The 21,555-nt window shown below is 39.5% G+C and overlaps 1 protein-coding gene across 1 annotated transcript; it reads left to right on the forward strand.

Moving 5' to 3' along the window:
• Nucleotides 1–1,061: 1,061 nt before the first annotated feature.
• LOC145682249 (uncharacterized) lies at nucleotides 1,062–18,291 on the forward strand. The gene is made up of 2 exons (XM_081753832.1): nucleotides 1,062–1,071; nucleotides 17,321–18,291. Exons 1-2 carry the CDS (start codon nucleotides 1,062–1,064, stop codon nucleotides 18,289–18,291), a joined length of 981 nt encoding a protein of 326 aa, XP_081609958.1.
• The last annotated feature ends 3,264 nt before the right edge of the window (nucleotides 18,292–21,555 follow it).

Here is a 21,555-nt window from a genome sequence, read left to right on the forward strand (position 1 = left end):
GTTTTAAAGTACCAAGAAACCTGATCGTCGACAACAGTGTTTCTTTCAGAAACAATGTTCCCAGGTTGGGGCACACCTAGTATTCTGGGGGGGGGGGGGCACTGCTGGTACTATTCTACTTGTTATTATATTATATACGTATTATTTTGGTCTTCTCCGGGGGCACTTTCAGAGCTTTGGGGAAGGGGGCAGTGTCCCCCCCAAAAAACATGTCTGGAAGAAACACTGACCATACTAGAACGACAATATATATATATATATATATATATATATATATATATATATATATATATATATATATATATATATATATATATAATCACTGGTTCTTCCTTTTGCAATAAACTTGAGCCATTAAAATAACACACATTCCATTCCGTAGTTTGATTCCATTTATTTATATTAGGCCTATATTTATGGTTGCCCCTGACAACATACTATCCAAAGCCTGATTATTTTTTAACATATGAATATCTTTTTAACATTATCGACAATCATATTATTTGAGACATTTCTTTGTCTTCTTCTGCAGCCAGCCTAGTACATATTTCGAATAACTTATTGCCCAAAATTACAAGAAAATAATAATACAAGAAAATATATAAACGTACCGTGCAAAATTAACTTATGGATTAAAATGGTGCAATTCTTTTCTTTTTTTAATTAAAAAAAAATATGATCAGCAAACTCCTCTCTCATAATGTACTCTTTTCGCAGTGTGTCCCTTTACTATGTGTGTGTGTGAGACAGAGTCCCATCCCGACCTCTTAGAGACATGAAAACCGTAATGAAGCGAACGGGAGGAGCAAAAAGCAAGATCTTGTTCAATGTCAACTAATGCCAGTTTGGCTTCCACTCAGGGCTTAAGCGCAGAACAATTTATCAATTATTTGTATCGAAGAGGGGGTCTTCTTCAGCCCGTGTTGTAAGGATTTCGTTCTCTTTTTCATCGTCTCATCAACATCAACTACAGCAGGGCCGCTTCAGAAGAGTAATTTATCTTCTTCTTCCCAGAGATCTCGACAAGTACCACCAAAGGAATAGAAGGAAGAATAGCGAAGATGGGTGAAGGTTAGTGAGTAAGGAAGGAGATATTGATGTGTACGTGTGGGTTTGGGAAAGGGATACTAGAAAATGATAGGACGAGATACTACAGAAGGAGAGGAGGAGGATTTTCGGCTGTGAAAAGCACGAAAGAGAATCCGACATCCAGTAGACAAATTCTGCCACGCTGTGCTGGGGAGGTTTTCAGTGTCATCTCGGATAAGGATTTCCGTCCAACATACATCTACCACTACTTTGCTAGCACTCTAAAAGATGTTGCTGGTCCAATCACCGTCATGCCATCATTGCTACCACAAATACTACTAGCACCATCTTTAGGTTTTCGAAGACAAACTTTGTTGGAAACTTTGTCAGCATGAAAAGACTCTCGATTTTTTTTCTTTCTTTCTTTGGTTAGTAGGCAGGTATTTTTGGACCAAGACTCACTCGTTTCTTTGCGGTAACGTACTAGTGGATTCTTTTGCGAATAAGGCAAATTTACCTCAACCGATTTCGCATTTCTTTCATCCACTTCTCTCACAAACACACGCGTGCAGTCCTCGCAAAGAGGATTTCTCCATCTTTCTTTTTTTCCATTTCTGATAGATTTTTCTTTCTTCAGTCAGTGGTAGTGAAGGTATTCTTGCGGAAATAAAATAATAAAAAGAAAAGAAGGAAAAAAGAACGCCCCAGTTTTTGGAATTGAATGAGTTAGATTGGTTTTGGAATGACGCAAGAACGATAAGATGCTGAATTCTTGTAAGGAACCAGAGACGGCAGGGTAACATCATGGGAGAAAAGAGGGCCAGATAGCTGTAAAGAAAAGGTTTTTTTTTTCCTTTACTTTCTTTGCGGATAGGGGGCAACCTCTTCAGCTATTGCTTCTGTAAAATTGCTAACGTCAGTAGTTTTGTGATACTGCAGTAGTTTGCCAGAACTCTGGACTGGCCTCTATTTATCACCTGAAACCTCTACTCCGATTAGTTTTTCGCCTTTTTTTTTCTTTTTCTGACAACGTCATATTCCATATGGAAGTGATCCAAAATCTATTAAATAGTTTTCCTTCCTTCCTTCCCGATTTTTCTCCTTTCTCTCTCTCTCTTCCATTTTCTTCCATTTTTCTTATCTTCCTCTCGCTTCTCAGATTTTTCTATCGCGTTAAAAGTTGAAGAAAAATTGATTTGAGCAAATTCGTTGTCTGATAGAAATAACAAAAGATAGCAATTTTTCACACCAGTCTAAAAGAACGAAAGGGTAACCCTTTAAATTGGTTTCGACTTTAATTTTATATAAATCTGTTGCTAGCATGTACTAAGATAAGGAAAAATGTTCAAAAGGGTTTCTCCATCATGTTTAACATGACGCTTGTAATATGTTGTGACAATGCAGGAACATGAAAAAGTAATATCAGTGGATTTTTTTATATAAGAGTGTTTGCTAAATATTGGATTATGCAGTGAAACTTTAGATTAACCGATGTGACATGATTATTTATATGTAAATGAAAGGTGTCTGTCACTCGGAGATTACACAAATTTTGATTATTCAAAGCTCATATACTAATTTTATATAGTATGCATTAATTTGTATGTTAATCATAAACATAAATATAGGTTAATATTGAAATACTATGCTTAGTATTCGACAGAGATGAAGTGGGTTAGTGATAACAGGACGAGACTCACTGTGACCCACTACGACCCACCGACTCACTCTGCTCGGTGCATTGTAGACAGCATCTTCTGAATACTGATGAATTTGCCTACGTTTTACTTTCAAGGCTTCTATTTTTCTTATTTTCTCATTTACTTCTATTTACCTACCTGAGATGAGCATATCTAAAAGAAGAAAGAACTTCACGCACTTTTGATACTGATATTTGTAATTCTAATAATAGCAATAGAACTTACTATATACTTGGCTTTCGAGACTAGGTCGAATTTTACATTGTTTTTTTTTTCTCCTTAATGATGCGTTTACACTTGGTCGATTTAGTCGCACGACTAAACCGATTTAGTCGCACGACTAAATCGACTCGCTGCATTTGCCACTAAATCGAAGCAACTAGGCCGAATCAGATCGATGGATGTGTTCAATTATTTCAACCACAGAAAATAGAACGTCTTTTAATTCAGTTGCCAGTCAATTAGTCGCTTTCGATCAACAAGCGATTAAGTTGAATTCCCGTTTACACGGTCGATTAAGTTGAAAGTGACGTCAATTCAACTGAATAGAACGCAAATCGACTAAGTGTAAACGCCCCATTACGTTGACCAACTTTACCTTGATTTGAGTCTTCCAAATTTCATTCTATTCGCCACTGAAAAGTATCTGTAATTCAATAAGGAATATATGGTAATTAAATTGAAATTTATCGTAATATGACCCATGACAAACACTCTACCATTTCATATCGTAAATGTCAGGTCCACCAGCACTGTAACAGGGTGTGGTGCTTGAACGATTGACTGTAGAAACTCAAAAACTCTGATTGGTGATAATTTCTCAGTCTTGTTTTAGTACAAGTGTACACTCTTTTGTCAGTGGGAAGGAGGGCGTGAATCATGGGTAAGAACTGATGATGATGATGGGTTTTGGTGGGGTGGTGGGTCAGAGTGGGTCTTGGTGGATGGTGAGTCCGAGGTGGTCAGTGAGTCATGGTGGGTCTATGGTGGATCAGTAGATCATAAGTCCAGTGTTCATTGACCCACGCCATCTGTATTCGAATTACTGGATAAATTTTCGAAACAGAGTTTGAGAAGAAATGTTTCTTGTTGAAATTTTATTGTGAAACAAACGATACCGGTACTTGTTTTATTTTTGAAGTTGCAAAGGAAGATGCTAGCACTTAAGGGAAAGAGAAGTGAATTTGTCAGAGATGGAAGTTCTGTATTAAAAAAGAAAAAGAAAAAGAAAAGAAAGAAAAAAGAAAAACCTGGAATACGATAAGTTCTTGCGAATTGTTTTCCTCATTGAAAATTTTCTACAATTCCCTGCAGAAAGCATTTTATTTCTACTTAAGACATGGATTATAAGAATTTAAAGTTAAGCTTGCAACTATGAAGTGTAGTGCTTTATTAGTACACTAACTTTTGACATACATCTTATAAGGAAAACTATTTTCTGTTTACTGTATTGAATCATAAATTTGTAGTGATTCATTAAAGCATTGACTTATGTCTGTCAGACATTTTGTGAAAAAAAAATATTTTCTCATCTCTCTATCTATCTATTATTTATCGTGCTTTAAATATTCAGTTTAGAGATCAATGGTTCGGACATCATGAACCTACTCCTTTTTCCCCCAAGGAGCCCCTATCTCACATCATTGGATTTTTTCTTATTCAATTTTTACCAAAGAAATTGTATACCATGTTAAAATCCTTTAAAAAACAACCACCAGAAAGTCAGAATTAGCAAGATAATTGGGGTTGTTACGCGAGATATGCTCGATAGGGTCTGGTGTGAAACTCATTATCACCTATACGTGTGTTATTCTGGGAGTGATGTTCATATAGGAGCATTAATGACATGCAACCGCATTTTACCATGATGTTTTGGTATAGTAGAGTGGATTACGGCAACATTGAGTTCTTTTTCACTGAATAAACAATTTGAGCTTCCAAACAAAATGGTGCGTTATTCAACTACCAAAGAACTATCACTTCTGCCCATCAGCTCCACGAAAGCCTCACCATTCTTTCTCGAAGACCCTGTATTTGAACGTCCAAAATTTGTTCTGTGATTACCTTACAAAGAGCACGGAAATATCCGACAAAAATCTCGCAGGAAGTACCGTTTCCGCGACAGAAGCGATCATCTGAATTTCCACAAAGTGTTCACGGAACATCCACTGGAAAGAGTGAAATGTCCTGAGGACATGATGTCCCTTGGAAGTATAGAAAACGTCTTTGTATTACCAGAATTGTATTTCAAAATTATGAGTGTCAAGTCAGTGTATATTCTAATTTTGTATGTATTTGAATATTTTAAATTTTATTTGACATATTTATAATACTATTTATAACGGTGTTATGCTTTGATAAATATGATCTAGTTTATCTACTTATTTACGTTTCATTTTGACAGGACACGTCACTGTAAAGCAGGTCGATTAAAGGCCTCGAACATATGTCAATTCACACTCAACATGCAAGTTAATACACACATCTGTCGGCAACAAAACAGAGAGACTGGTTTAAAATGCAGATATGTTCCTCGTTACGTTAAAGAGCACTCTTCAATTATCTGCAAAGAAAGAGACGAAAAACAAAGAAAAATATGGCTTCTAACAAGGAAAGAAAACCCCCTATTAGCATTCACACACACACACACACACAAACATTGACAAACCACAAATGTAGATAGAGTGAAACGACGTCCAATGATATGAAAATTGGCTTTATGCCTTGTTTCCAAATAGCACTTAACAGCAGTCTTAAAGGCACTCTAAAGCATTAATAAAGAAAACCAGGCCAACTAATACCGTCTGCACGTTGTTAAAGAATATTTAGTGGGCCATTGATAACTGTGTTTATTTGCTACTCAATTCAGAATTAAGTATGAGAAATTAGAGTCAAAAAGACGAGATGCCCGTAGGATAAAAATGGGTATTTATATGTTTCTTCCGCTAACTACGAATGACTGGTGGTGTGCGGGAAACAAAGAGTCTGTTACGATACGGATGCGTGTAATTGAAGATTATATAGGGCACAGTAGGCAATTCCAAACAGTGTTGGCAGATCTTAAAATCTCTGTATAAACGAACTTAAGAGTCCGTCTTTTTTTTTTTTTTTTTTTTTTTTTTTTGGAACTCTTACGATATTACCAAAAATATAAGGATTTTTTTAAAGCAAATAAATTATGTAAATTCATAATTTAAAATTTCAAGCAGATAGGTAGATAATATCTGTTGATTTAGTTAAAAATTGTGGCAAACAAAGAAAAAAAGAAAAAAAGAAAAGAAGAGAAAAAGAAAGAAGGAAAGAAAAAGAAGAATGTTTATTGTACAATATATGTTGGAAAATGCATGAAATGGAGAAATGGACAGAGTAATTTTTTACACACTATGATAGTTCCGTTGGAAAAAAATACGCTGTCATGTGTGTAAAGTTCGAAATGTGCATATGGAGAAGATAGAAGGATTTTATCTGGACAGAGTGAACAAGTAACAGTGTCACGTGTACATTATGTGAAGGAGTTTAGTTTGAATGGCGTGATATTTTCTCAGTATTAAAACCGGAAGTAAAATGAGATTTCTACCACTTCCGGTGTTAGTACAGCGATTAAAGCGGAGTTAGAATATATTCTTGAGATGCTTAAGAGTCTTCATCCCCGCGAAATTAAAATACCGCTAATTTTACAGTAATTATGTGATATCTTCAAATAGATAAAAGATAATCGAAATTTGGAACAAGAGCGCCCTAGACAATATTATTTTACATGAGAAACCGTTATCACGACTCACTTATCTGCTTTCGATTTCGAGCCATTTTGAAAATCGGCATTTATTTTCGCGTTTCTAAACAGCTGAAAACGGAAAGCGACTAGGTGACTTGTGATAACGGTACCTCACGCAAAATAATATTGTCTAGGGCGCTCTTGTTCCATATTTCAATTATCTTTTATCTATTTGAAGATATCACATAATTACTGTAAAATTAGCGGTATTTTAATTTCGACGGGATGAAGACTCTCAACTGACTGCATAAAGACGATTCTCGTTATCTACTACTGTTTTTACCTTATAGCGATCAACATAAAACCGGAAGTGATTGAGTTCTTCTACTTCCGGTTGAATAGAAAGTTAAGAGAGAAGATAGTAAGTTTTGTTAAAGCCAGGAACGTAGGCAGGAATTTATTTCGGGAGGTCCAAATTCAATAAATTATATGAAAAATTTACAAAATTACCCCTAAAATTAGTCTTAATTTACAGAAAAGTGGAGATTTCGGAGGGGGTCTGGATCTTCGGGACCCAATCCCTGCGTACGTTCCCGGTTTGAACGCTAAATTGATTCCAAGGGAACCGCTTCTCGTTGTCTCATCGGTTTTGTTCTATGCAGATCAATAATAAACTGTCAGAGATCCAGGGTTCCGGCGGGGGCTCATGTGATACGGTTTCCCCCTTTAATCAGTAAGTCCATGTCTCATATAGCCTTGCTGCTGAAAGGTACATTTAAACTTAAAATCAATTCAATTTAACTTAATAATGAAAGTGGAAGTTTTGGTTAATATCAATCACTTCAAATTTTAGAAGAGAGTTGAGTACCGGTATTTAGCTCATGTTGGAATGCTTCCATGTAAACAGTGTTTCTTCCAGACATGTTTTTAGGGGGCGCTGTCTCCCCGGAGCTCTGAGAGTGCTCTCCTAGAGAAGACCAAGATAATACGTCTATAATATAATAATAAATAGAAAAGTACCAGCAGTGCCCCGTTGATACGAAGTGCGCCCTCCGAAACATAGTTACTGAGAAACACTACCGCCGGTAGTTTCAAGAGGAATTATGTTGTTAATAAGATTTATTTTTTGTTGTAAAGAAAAATGCATTTTTAGTCTCAGAGATTCTAAAATTTTAAAAATTACAATATATTGATAACAATAATTGATATACACACAATTATTAATTATTTCTAATTATTCAACTTAAATCTTCTGCAATGAAGTTGTTATTCGTTTCATTCAAAATATTTAAAGAAAATGAACGAAAAGAAATCCTTCTACATGAAGAATGAAAAGAGAAATTTTATATAATGTTCTCTCAGAGTAGATACTCCCTCCTTCTTTGCGCGCATTGATGGAAGCACGATGGCTTAGTGATAGAGCGCCTACATCTGATGCGTGTAGTCCCTGTTTCGATCCCCGGTTCAGTAAGTTTGTGATAGGCAACATCATGTCCGCGTGCCATCTCAGGATACTCCCGTCTCCTTCTACATTCTCGTTCCACCAATGTTTCTATCATAATTCACTGGTCTTAATTATCCGTCTCCCCTAGCTGAGTTGATTTTGAGTTTAACGTCCCTTTCAGCAGCGACGCTATATGAGACGGGACCTACTGATTAACGTGACATGCGAACCACATGAGCTTCCGCCAGGAATCGATCTCGGGCCTCCCACAGTAAAGGTGTGAACGCTAACCGCTTAGCCACGAAGGAGCTCCCGTCTCCCTCTCAGCCTAAAGGCATAAACGTGGGACGTTAAACTGAAAGATTTCATTTTACTTGACACGCATTGATACAATTATTGTTGTTGTTGTTGAGTTGAGTTTAACGTCCCGTTCAGCAGCAAGGCTATATGAGACGTGGACCTACTGATTAACGTGGAATCCGAACCACATGAGCTCCCGCCGGGGCATTGATACGATTAGTCAGTGAGTATGAATAACAGCAACAAGACACACTGTAAATTTCAGAATAGCATGAAGTCCATCAAGCAGAATGCCGCGTGTACGAAACCGGCCGCACACACGCTACAAAACTTGTAACTACATGATAAACTTGTTTTCTAATATTTCTTTCGAAGAATGAGAGACAAAACTCCATTGATATATTAACAGCAACACGGAAGAAAATACATGAAATTCCGACTTTCAATTATCCTATGCATGAGTATTGGAAATCTTATAGAATAGCTACGTAAGGCTCTCCGTTCTGTCGACAGATATCAGAGCAAAAATGTTAAGATGTATCGAGATGTGGTTTTGGGGTTCGATTCAGTGTCCTAAGAATAGGTTCCATTTCCTCCTCCAACACCTCTTTTCAAAGGGAAATGGTAGAAATCTATCCTTTCTGGTTTCTCAAAGTTGATCGTCATTGAACAAAAAGTGGTAATAGATATCAACAAGTGGTTTCGAAAATCGATCCAGTATCTCAAGAAGAGAAGAAGATACCATCTTCATCCGTAACACTCTACTAGAGTACGTTTGTTTTATCTTCGCACGCTTCCCGCCAGTGCACTTGGTTGGCCTTTAAAGTATTTTCTGCTAGCACTCACGTGAACATTTTAATCCAATAGACGTCTTATTGGTTTTGTCGTGTAGGTGACGTTAGTTGTCAGCCAGCCCATCAAATGAGGTCGTTGCTATTTGGCGGGTATTTGAAGTGCTTAGTTGCCACATGCGACCAAGTGTGTTACAATGATTTGTGAGTGGTGTCGCGGGTTGCTGTGTTTCTTAGCGTGCTGTAACTGCCAACTTGACCGTGGCGTGGCAACAATGCGTCGCAGACAGATCCATCCAATAGGCGGGAAGCATGCCAAGAAAAAACAAACATACTCTAAGAGTGAACTTACCGTTAATTTTGTATGGTGATCAACGTTAAAACCGGAAATGTTTGATTTCTAGCACTTCCGATGGATGAATCCACTCTATCAACAAACACAATGTCTATCTTTTGGCCATCTACATCGTGCCAAAACTGATGGTGAACCATCAACTACTTCCTGAGATTTTCCTTCTTGTCGCCCAGATGGACGCCGGACACGCGGACAGACAGAGTAAATTTATAAAGGATTTTTGATTGGTTAACGTAACTCCGAAAAAAAAAGAAGCAATGAGAACATATTCGCAAATGTTGGAATGAGAAGATAAAGACAGGAGATAAATTAACAAGAGGAACAAACACGACAATGTCTTAGAACCAATTAATCTAACAGTATGATAGAAATTACGGTCCTAAACACAAGAGGAACGCAATTTTATTTTAGTTTCACATTCCACGTTTATGTCCTTTAGGCTAAGGGAGACCAGGGCCGTGCCGTGGGTGAGGGCGAGCGGGGCGAAGGCCCCGGGCGCCGAAGTAAGGGGGCGAAAAATTCGGGAGAAAAAAGGAAAAAAGATAGGAAAAATTGCTTGGAATATATGTATGGGGGCGCCGTAGTATACTCTCGCCCCGGGCGCTGATTTTCCACGGCACACTGAGAAAAAAATTGTAGGTAACGTACTTAAAAAGATAGGTCACATGCGTAAATCCTGTAGTTTTTGGACTTAACGTACAGGAGACGTATAACTGAAAACGCATGTTTTATAATACTTTCTGTTTAAGTTTTCCATCTATACGTATTTTCTGTATGAAACAATGTTGGCGGTCAGGATCTCACATACAAATGGAAACATATAGCATATAGCTGACATATAGCTGACGAAGGTAACATAAGTATATGTATGTGATATACGGAAAACTGTTAGATGTCAGACATCCTGCAACGGCATGATGTAACGGCTAAGGGCAGTGCCTATGTACCATACGGAAAACGTATGCTCCATACTGATTTCTGTAGTAAGCAAGAGGATACCGTATATTTGTACAATATACCGCTGTCCGGAGAACAGATTTTTCTCTGTGCACGGCCCTGAGGGAGACAATGATTAAGGCAAACGAAATGATGATGAAAAGTTTGGTGGAATGAGAAAGTGGTAGAAAACGGGAGTTGCCGAGAAAACCCACGAACATGATGTTGTCCATCAGAAACTAACCTAGTTGGGGATCGAACCATGATCCCACTCACAAGAGCTAAGCGCTCTACCACTGAGCCAGCGTGGCCCCTCAAGAGGAAAGCAAAATAAGGTTGTAATTACAACTTCACTCTTAACTAGCAGGCTTAATATTGGACTCAGGAAAAAGCTGGTCAAGTGCTATACATATATGGAGTATTGGACTGTATGGTTCAGAGACTTGGTCATTACGAATGATAGAGAAGAAATATTTAGAGAACTTCAAAATGTAGTATTGGAGGGAGATGGAGAAGATAAAATGAACAGAGAGAGTACCAAACGAAGATGATTTGAAACGGGTAGAAAAGAAGATAATGCTTTTTTATATAGCATCCTTTGTAGAAAGGCCAATTGGATTGGACACACGTTGCGAAGAAACTATTGTGCTGTCAAAATGTCTTGAGCCATGGCAAAAATGCGAACTAAAGCTCACACACCCACGCGTTGAGCCAATAAGGGTTCAGCTGTTGCTAAGCGAGAGAGAAAACGAGTGGAATTCCTTCAGCCCATAAGCAGCGCTTCCAACGAAAGACTAGGGATCAAGTCAATGAAGTATATCTATTAGTGTTGCCACGAGACGAGACATTTCTCGTGTCTCGTATCGTCTCGTCTCGTAAACGAGACGAGACACGAGACGGGACAGAACCCTTTTAGACGAGACACGAGACGAGACAGACTACTTGTCCCGTCTCGAAAACGAGACGAGACACGAGACGAGACGGGACGTCTCCTGAAATGTCTCGTCTCGTGTCTCGAAAATGAAAACACTGGTGAGAATGGCCGAGATTGAATTTGCCAGTGGACATATAGATTGCAAAAGGAAAATCCCCTTTGTGAGAAAACATGTTGAAAAGCCTTCATAGAAAAGTGTCCTCTGTCTATTGAATGAAACAATCGTGATACATGAGCTTCCAGGAATATCATCCTTAATGTCTTGTCCCCAGTTCCCCTTGCTGTAAACTGAGGAATTCTCATTTTTTTTTTTCATTTTTGGCTGGAATGATGACAAACGAAATCAAAGACAGGGAAGATTTTTACAAGGTCAAGAAACCGAACTACCACCACCATCTATTCAATTTGAGAACTGGGTAAGGTCTACACTCATTACAGGCTGTAGTTGAAAGTTCTGGATGAGATGGCGGAAGAGAACAGAACAGACTATACTTTTCCTTATTCTCTGGTGGCGGTATTCTTTTTGCTATATGAACCGAAAACGGCAATTGAAGTATGCCATCTTGCAACTAAAATTTTGTCTTCTCTCTCTCTCTCTCTCTCTCTCTCTCTCACACACACACACACACAGACATACACATAAAAACACACTTTTACCATTTTACCAATCGCTCGCTTATTATACAGCAGTCATGTTGTAAAATTCACCTCTTCGTTTGGAAGGCGAGTGAAGGACAAAGAAAGCAAAGATATTATCGACGAACCCTTCAAATTGTTTGCTTTCAGCAAATTTATGATACTAACAATAACACTTTAGGTGAAGAGGTTTTACAGGGGGACCTTCGTTTTGTTACGCGGAAATGTTTGATTTGACCAGAGTGTGAAATTGCCCTGGTGTTGAGAGGAGGGGAATACTTCCCTTTCCTAGTGAATAATATTTATTAGGACCTGAATTATCTTCAGAGAAGGTTTCTTACAGAGTGTAAAGAACATTTGGTATAATATTCATGGAACTCCGTTGAAAGCAGAAAATATCATGAGAATGATCAAAATTCGAACATTGAAGAACATAATTAACAGAAAAGAAATAGGATACCCAAACCATATTTTTAAACCTGCAATAAAATGTATATCCTATATTTTTACTAATTCCTTACTCCCATGAAAGTATCCTGGGGTGGATATTCTCTCCAATTTTTTCAGACTGAAATCCTTTTATCCCGTAGGATTTCGCCCCCTGACACAATACGAAAAAACAAATGCTCTTAAAATCCATACACATGACCCTTCCGGGACTCAACCCGGGACCTTCAAGCCGATGGTCTATCGCCGCAGACCACTCGGCTTGGTATGAAGATGTACGTTGTATGACTGCGAATAGATCTCGACAATATAAGAAACTTTAATCCAAAATGGCCACCCAAAATCAACTTTTTTTTTAGACCACTAGCTAATCTGGGTGTACTGTCATGAGTTTGTTACACAAATGGGGCAACCACCACATAGTATCACACACACCGCGGTTATGGGAACAGATTTGAACCATGGAGGTGAAGACTGGCCCCAAGCATTCTTTCGTCCGATGTATCGTTCAGCTCCCATTACTATGGCACTTCAAGTAGAGTTTACTGTGCAGTAACATATAAAATTTCAATCAAATACTTTCCATTACTCAATAAAATTATTTGGTTCCGAGCTTTTTTAAAAAAAATAATTGCAACAAATCTAAACATGCTAAAATGAAAAGTAGTTTTTGGATTGGTATGAGTTAACACTGTGAAACCTAAAGGCTGGAATATATAAAATCAGAGTGTACATACATATCTGTCTCTCTATTTATCTATATATCTTTCCATCTCTCTCTCTCTCAATATATATATATATATATATATATATATATATATATATATATATATATATATATATATATATATATATATACAGACACTATAAAGCAAGTGGGCTGATAGTATACGATAGCGTCGAGGATGGTGACACATTTACATCGAACTTTGCTTGTCGTGTAAACATTATTTGACATTAGTGTCTTCATCTTCGACGTACCTATGAGCAATTTACTGTATATTCGTGTATTGAAACTGGTGAAACAAATTTCAATGTTTCAGAATGAATGAAAAAAAAAAAAAAGCCAGGGTCGAGAAACCTCAGACAACTAACAGCAGATACATATCTTGTAAACTATTTGTCCTTGCCTTGTGAGCTTATTTGAATTTATTTTTAAGACCTTTAGGCAACTTTGGCCGAATGGATGATGATGGGAAAATTAATGGAATGAAGAAAGTGGTAGGATACTAGAAAACTTCGAGAAAACACACACATTCGAAAAATGAAATGAAATGAAATGAAATCTTTGAGTTTTACGTCGCACGGTTATGCCGGTTAGGCTAAAGGAGACAGTGATGATGAGTAATGAATGAAATGGTGGAATGAAGAAAGTGGGAGGAAACGGGAGAACCCCGAGAAAACCAACGCCCACTGTGTGTGTCCACCACAAAGTTCACTTGGCGGGGGCTGGGATCGAACCCGAGACCCCAAGCACCAGAGGTGAACGCTCTACCACTGAGCCACCGCGGTCACCACACACATTTGATGTTTGTCCACCACAAAACTCACATGGCACTAACCGAGATCAAACTGACTACCACATACACCAGAGGTGAAGGCTTCACGGTGTAGCTACCGTGACATTTCTTGTCTTGTGTGTTCTGGGTAACACTTGTAACTTAGTTGTATCTTGATTAGCATGGTACAGCCTGCCACATTTTACTTTCGTTCCCATGGTATGTTGCTATATTTTTTACGAGACAAGACGAGACAAAACGAGACAAACGAGACGAGACGAGACGGGACGGGACAGAACCTCTCGGGACGAGACACGAGACGGGACGAGTACATTTTTTCGAGACGAGACACGAGACGAGACATGCTTTGCACGAGACGAGACGAGACAGCCTGAAGTCTCGTCTCGTCTCGTCTCGTGGCAACACTAATATCTATATCTTCTTCGTACCGCCATAGAGGGAAAGGTGCAACGAAAGGGAGGAGAAGGAAGAAGAACAACGCAACTGATCGATGATTTGAAAAATAGAAGAAAATATTGGAAGTTAAAAGAGAAAACTGAAGATCGAAAAAAGTGGAAGAAATATTTCCAGGCCCGATCTTATGAAAAAAAAAAAACATTAGTCCTATGACCTACCAACAGGCGGAATACTGTACTTAACAATAATAATGATAACAAGAGATATACAACATATTATTATTATTATTATTATTATTATTATTATTGAAGTAAAATTTGTAGTTTTACTTCCACGATTATGCAGTGTGAGCTAAGCAGAGGGATGATTAGTGAAAGTGAATTGACATTTTAAAAGAAATAATAATGGAATAATACTGTGAGAAGGACCAGAAGGACTCAGATGGGCAGGAATCGAACCACTCACCAGGGATGAATGCCCGACTATTGAGGCATCTTCCCTCTTCAGAAGTGCCTGTCCTTTGCAAATGTTGGAGCACAAACTTACCATTCTCCTCCCCCTGCCCCCAGAAAAGGATACTGAGCTACAACAATGAATTGCATGTCAAATACATGGAAGACAATTTCATTGGGCCACCTGTACTCCTTTTCAGAGGCAGATCCAGGGGGACGATCGGGGAAATCTCTCCCCCCTCCGCCAGAAGAGTAAACTTTCTTATTTTATATATAAATACATGCTAGAGTTTGGAGCTATTAAAAGTAGCTGTAAGTAGCAGTATTACAACTCACTGCACCCCCCAGAAGTCCGTCCTGGATCCGCCCCTGTTTTTCTTTTTAAACAGAATCACAGTCTATATCTGCTTATGCCTCCAGCCACCTAATGTTGTTCTTGTAATAAAATAAGAATGAATTCTTTACTATGACAGTTAGCTGAAGATGTTATTAGGGGGACGGCACGATGGCCCAGTGGTTGAGCGCTTACCTCTGGTGCGCGTGGGGTTCCTGGTTCAATCTCCAGCAAATTAAGTTTGTGATGGTCAACACCGTGTCCGTGAGTTTTATCAAGGGTACTCCCCTTTCCTCCCAATTTTCTATTCCACCAATCCTTTCATCGTTATTCACTTGCCTTAATCATTTTCTTCCTTACCCTAAAGGGCATAACCGTGGAATGTTACACTTAAAGATTAAATTTCATTAAAAAATATATATATATTCACGATAGGTTCTCCTTCACAGTTTATGTTCTTAAAAACTTCATTATGGTATAAGAAATATTCCATTGTGTTATTTTCAAGGGCCGCGGTGGCTCAGTGGTAGAGCGTTTACCTCTGGTGTTTGGGGTTAGGGGTTCGATCCCAGCCTTCCCCTCCAAGTGAACTTTGTGGTGGACAAACACCGTGTGCGTGGGTTTTCTCGGGGTTCTCTCGTTTCCTGTCACTTTCTTCATTCCACCATTTCATTCATTTCTCATCTTCACCGTCTCCTTTAGCCTAACCGGCATAACCATGGGACGTAAAACTCAAAGATTTCATTTTTCTTATTTTCAATGAAAAATTATTTTTCCCCCACAAAAGGTAATTAGCGCAACAGCCTCTTAGCTAAGGGGTGGGCGTGGGTTAACTCCTTTGCGGCCGCCATCATCCTCAAGTAAAACTTCCAGTTCCTTGTAGATATATAAATGTAAGAAGAATTCAAGGTAGATAGCCCCCCACAAAAATTAATCATGGTAACGGCTTCTTCGTGATACTGTTCTGGCTACAAAATGAAGTGAAATCTTTGTTTTACGTCCCACGTGTATGCCGGCTAGGCTAAAGTAAGTGGTGGAGTGAAGAAAGTGGAAGGAAATAGGAGATCCCCGAGCAAACCCTCGCACACGATGTTTGTGCACTACAAAGCTCACTTCGCACGAGGTGGGTTTGAACCACAGACCCCATACACTAGAGATGAATGTTCCTTCACTGAGCAACCGCAGACCCTGTTCTGAACTGGCTACGGGTCTGGGGCGCATCCTATATCCTAAAATCCACCTCCGGGCTCTTTTGGTTCTCCCAGTAGGAATGGTACTATTGATTCTACAGAATACTACAAGTACTTTTCAAAATTCCTTTAATTCTTCCTTGTAGGCAAGGGCGTCGATTCTGGAGGGGCCGAGGGGGCCTGGACCCCTCAAAGCTCACGTGGGCCCCCTAATTGTATTTATGAATATAAAATATTTGGCATAATTGGAATGCAATTTGTCTTAAAATCTTCATATATATATATATGCCTTCTGAATCTGAATGCCGCTCCCCCAATTTACAGAGAAATCGCCGCCCTTGCTTATAGGCACAATCGGTGTTTATACGCAGAGGCGGCCTTTGGGGGTGGCGACTGGGGCATCCGCCCCAGGCCCCGCGATAGGATATTCTCTTGTCACAGTCAGCTCAAATATGCGAGGCCTCTGCAACATTCTAATGTACCGTAGCTTAGAGTTAAGTGAATACTTTGGGCTATAATACGGTGTGGTTGATTTCTTCGGAAACCAGTTTTCATAAACCAGAACTTCTTACTCAATATTTTACTTTTAGAAGCTTTAAATTCCCGAAATCTACACCATTACTATGAAAGCGTTTTGCATGATATTATTGGTTTTAAAGTACCGTAATAATTACGCCCTTGAGTTTCGGATTAACAATGGGTCAGCAAACAAGGCGACGCTAATACCATGCACGTGACTCTAAATGGCCTTATCTCAACTTTTCTTTGTTGTCGAAATAGAGTGAGAAGTCATGTTGTTTCGTTGCTTTTGGGTCAGAAGAGTGGTCCTGTTGCTACGGACACCTTTGAGTCATCGCTTCCAAGAAATAGCTCCTATTGCACTCCTTGTGTAGCACCTCACTTTGGCTTCGGAATTCGGACCGCGCAGTCGTAGTGAGATGTGGATACGTAATATTATGATTAGTGCGTGAGTGTCTTCCGATTATTCGTTTATTGGGCAAAGAATAAGTGACCATCATGAGTGGCAGAGACAGAGACAAATTCCGTAAATACGAAAGTGGGGCTGCGAAAGCCAAGAAACGGAAATAGAAAGAAGATTTCATTCAGAAGCAAAAGGGATCTTTGGATAAGTTTGTTGTAGCGGTAAAATCAGCGGATCAACACCAAAAACTTGAGAACACGGACGATGATTTGTCTGTGACTGTGAGCGACCAGTGTGATGCGACAGACCAAGTTGTGATACCAAGTTTTGCGTCCGACGAAGAAAATAAACTAGCCGGCAACAAAACTGTTTCTACGCCCTGTTGTCCCACAAGTAACAATGAAAACTTGGTGCAATTCTCTGGGGACAACGTTATTGCAACAGACCCAGAAAGTGTCCTCTCCTGTGAAAGCGCGACCATTCCTCTGCATACTTCTGATACTCTTCAAACGACGAGCACACTGTTCGAGGACATATACGATCCAGGTAATTGGAAACATATTAACAGTGAAGTGCGTGACATGTTAGTGGAGAAGGGTCCAATCAGGCTAAGTGACTGTAAATACCCAAAGGACGAAAGTAACAGACATTTTTCGAATAATTTCTTTACACGGAGGATGCCGAACGGAAAAACAGTGGATAGGCGATGGCTAAGTTATTCGAAGATCAGAGACAGAATATTTTGCTTTCCTTGTAAGTTGTTTGGCACGACAGCTACTAGCGGCCAGTTAGCAAACGAAGGCTGCTGCGACTGGAAGCATCTTGGCGATAAACTTCAGCACCACGAAGTTTCTGTAAATGACGTTAAGTGCATGACAGCGTGGTTGGAATCAGCTCGGAGAATGTCCAATGGTAACGCAATAGATAACATGATGCTAGAACGAATCAGAAAAGAAAAGTTGCATTGGCGCGCAGTGTTAACAAGAATTCTAGCGATTGTACTGTACCTTGCCGAAAACAACAGCGCATTTCGTGGGAGAACGGAGAAACTTTATGCGCCGAACAATGGTCAGTTTTTAGGCTTAGTTGAGATGCTGGCCAAATTCGATCCAACTATGCAAGAACATCTCCGCCAAATTAAGAACGACGAGGCTCACGACCATTACCTCGGGCATAGGATCCAAAACTAGCTTATCGACCTGATGGCGTCAGAAGTAAAGGGGAAAATTATTGATAAAGTGAAACTTGCTAAATATTTCGCCGTCATCCTTGACTGCACGCCTGATGTTGGCCACAAAGAGCAAATGTCCCTAATATTGCGTTTTGTGGACGTATCAGATCCGGAAGTGAAGGTGGTGGAACACTTCATCGAATTTCTGGATGTGGACAACGCAACAGGAAAGGGGTTGTCCGAAGCTCTTCTTGCCACACTGGCGAACCTCGGTCTGGACATCGCCGATTGTCGTGGCTAGGGGTACGACAATGGTGCGAACATGAAGGGAAAACACCAACGAGTTCAAGCGCACATTCTTCGCATGAACAGTCGAGCATTTTACACTCCGTGTGACTGCCATAATTTGAACCTTGTTTTTGGAGACATGGCTAAATGCAACTCCCAAGCAGTGACGTTTTTTTGTTTCATACAGAGAATATATAAATGCTTTGCTGCCTCGGCTGAAAGGTGGAAAATTTTGGAAGAAACCGTGCCTTTTATGACTACAAATTCACTTTCAGAACCGCGGTTGGAGTGCCGCCTGGAAAGTGTGAAAGTGCTGCGAAAGAAGTCAGAGAGGCACTGTTGACTGTCGTAGATATCGCCAATGATCCGCTAGTAAAAAGTAAAGCCGAATGTCTTGCAAATTATGAGCTCGAAAGCTTCGAGTTTATTCTGAGCTTAATCATATGGTATGACATTTTATCTGCTGTGAATGCTGTCAGCAAAACTTTGCAATCAGCTGACATGCAGCTCGATGTGGCAATACAGCAAATCAAAGGCCTTGTTACTTTCCTGAGAAAGTACCGGGAAACCGGATTCTCCGATGCTATGATCGCAGCAAAGGAAATTGCGTCCGAAATGAACGTAGCTCAGAAATTCAAGGAACGAAGAGTCAGATGCAAGAGAAAACAATTCGATTATGAGGGTAACGACGAAGAAACATCTTCGCCGGAGGAGTCCTTCAGAACAGGATATTTCTTATGGATAGTGGATCAAGCACTTACCTCAATGGAAAAAAGATTCGAACAACTGGAAGAGTATGCTTCAATCTTTGGATTTCTATACAACTTGAAGGGTTTGCGGTCATTGAACGACGATTATTTGTTAAAGTGCTGCATGGATTTGGACAACATGTTACGCGCAGAAGATTCACGCGATTTGGACTGAATTGACTTGTGCGCAGACTTGAAGATTTTTTGAGAAATGCTTCCTGATAACATCAATGCCGCCCAAGAGTGTCTTTGGCCCATTCGTCATTCATTTCCCAACATCGTTATTGCGTACAGAATTATGTTGACAATTCCTGTGACAGTTTCCAGCGCGGAAAGAAGCTTTTCGAAGTTGAAACTTATCAAAAACTATCTACGATCAAGAATGTCGCAAAGCAGATTGTGCGGTTTAGCTATTTTGTTCATCGAAAAGGAATTTGCCTCAACAATGGACTACGAGGACCTTATCAACGATTTTGTACAGCGAAAAGCCAGAAAAGTGGACTTCTGTCTGTGGCCGTCAAAGCAGCGGCTTCGTAAGTCAGTGATAGTTTTATTATGTGTTCTAGTTTGTTGATCTTGCATGCATGTAAAATGTTTCCGAATCATTAATGTCGTAAGTTATATCGACCCCCATGCCATAAGAACCACTTACCCACTCAAAAATTTCACCTATGTTTCCTGGCTTCGGGGGGGGGGGGAGCTTCGCCTACCGAACCCCCCCGCCCGGGGCCCCGCATACCACTAAGGCCGCCTCTGTTTATACGTTTCATTCACAAGCCCGGATTCTACTTCTCCAGTATATCAGATGAAATCACAAAAGGGTTCGTCATATACTGTGTTTTATGGTTAGATCATTGTTTTTCTTATCATGTTATTTCGTTCCTTTCCCTCATGTATTGAAAACGTTCTTTAATAATGTTGTGCAATAATAAACTTGGATCGAATGTGTTGACTGGCTTTGTTAAGGAGCAATTCTTTCTTTTTTCTTTTTTTTTTTTTTTTTTTTGTAAAGGAGAAGAAGCGACTTGCAGACATTTATAAAAGGCTTATTTTCGTTTTTACTTTATTTTTTCTTTCCTTTAACTTCCATCTCCAATGTCGGCACCTTTGATGTCCAACCGCAACAAAGTTCGCTGCTTCTCCTTGTGTTTTCCCTCTCTCTCCCTCTTCGGTGCCTCTGTAGCAGATGTTATCTCATGCCTTCTCTTTAAAAAAAAAAATAAAAAAAATGAAATGTGTGTGTCTCCCTCATATACAGTCCCTCTAGCTCTCTAGAAAGTACTGTACTTACACCTTTGCGTCCCCGTAGCTCGACCACCACTATCTTCCGAGAGGAAGGAAGGCAAAGGGAATAAAGAAAAGAAAAACTGCTCCTACAGGGTTGGGAATCTTTTAAATGGATAATATACGAATAATTTACATACACTGACCAGCCAAAAACATAATTAGCACTTGCTTCTTTTTGAACGAAGTCGTAGTCCTCACGTAAGAGATAGGGGACATAGAAAAGCTCGCCAGACGTGACTAGGATATCATAAGATCAGTTAGTGTGATGCTTAAGCGTACACTGAGAAATATCCGTTATCCGGTCAGCGGTATATCCGTATATTGTATAAGTATACGGGATCCATATGTTTACTATGTAAATCTGCACGGAGTATACGTTATCCATATGCTACATATGTCTGCCATTTTTTCGCTTAGTTGTTACATCATGGCGCTGGATTTGGTCTGACATCTAACAGGCTTCCGTATATTACATACGGCAGCTATATGTTATATACGTCCATCTGTATAAGATCTTGACCTCCTATATACTGTTCTTTCTTTCGTACGGATTGTACGTTTATTCAGATCATTATACGGAAAGTAGTATGAAACATACGTTTTCAGTTATACTTTGCTGCAGGACCAGGATGTTACATACGGTTGCACGTTAAGTACAAAAATACAGGATTTACGCATGTAACCTACGTTTTCACATAGATACATTATGTTTTCTTTTCTCTGTGTAGAATAGGGAAGGCTGGTAACATATCAAAGTTTAATAGAGACCAGATTATGAAAACCATACAGAAAGGAACGAGCATCTCTAAAACAACGCGACTTATCGGGTATTCACGAGCTGCTGTGGTTAGTTAGTGTCTTTCGAAGTTGGGAAAAGGGACGGTGAAACCAACACCAAACTACAAGACATTGGGCGGCCACACCTCATTAAGACGCCCCCATCACTACGAAATTAAAAC

This window comes from Thermobia domestica, chromosome 1, assembly GCF_964235325.1.
Source record: "Thermobia domestica chromosome 1, izTheDome1.hap1.1, whole genome shotgun sequence".
Classification (NCBI taxonomy): domain Eukaryota; kingdom Metazoa; phylum Arthropoda; class Insecta; order Zygentoma; family Lepismatidae; genus Thermobia; species Thermobia domestica.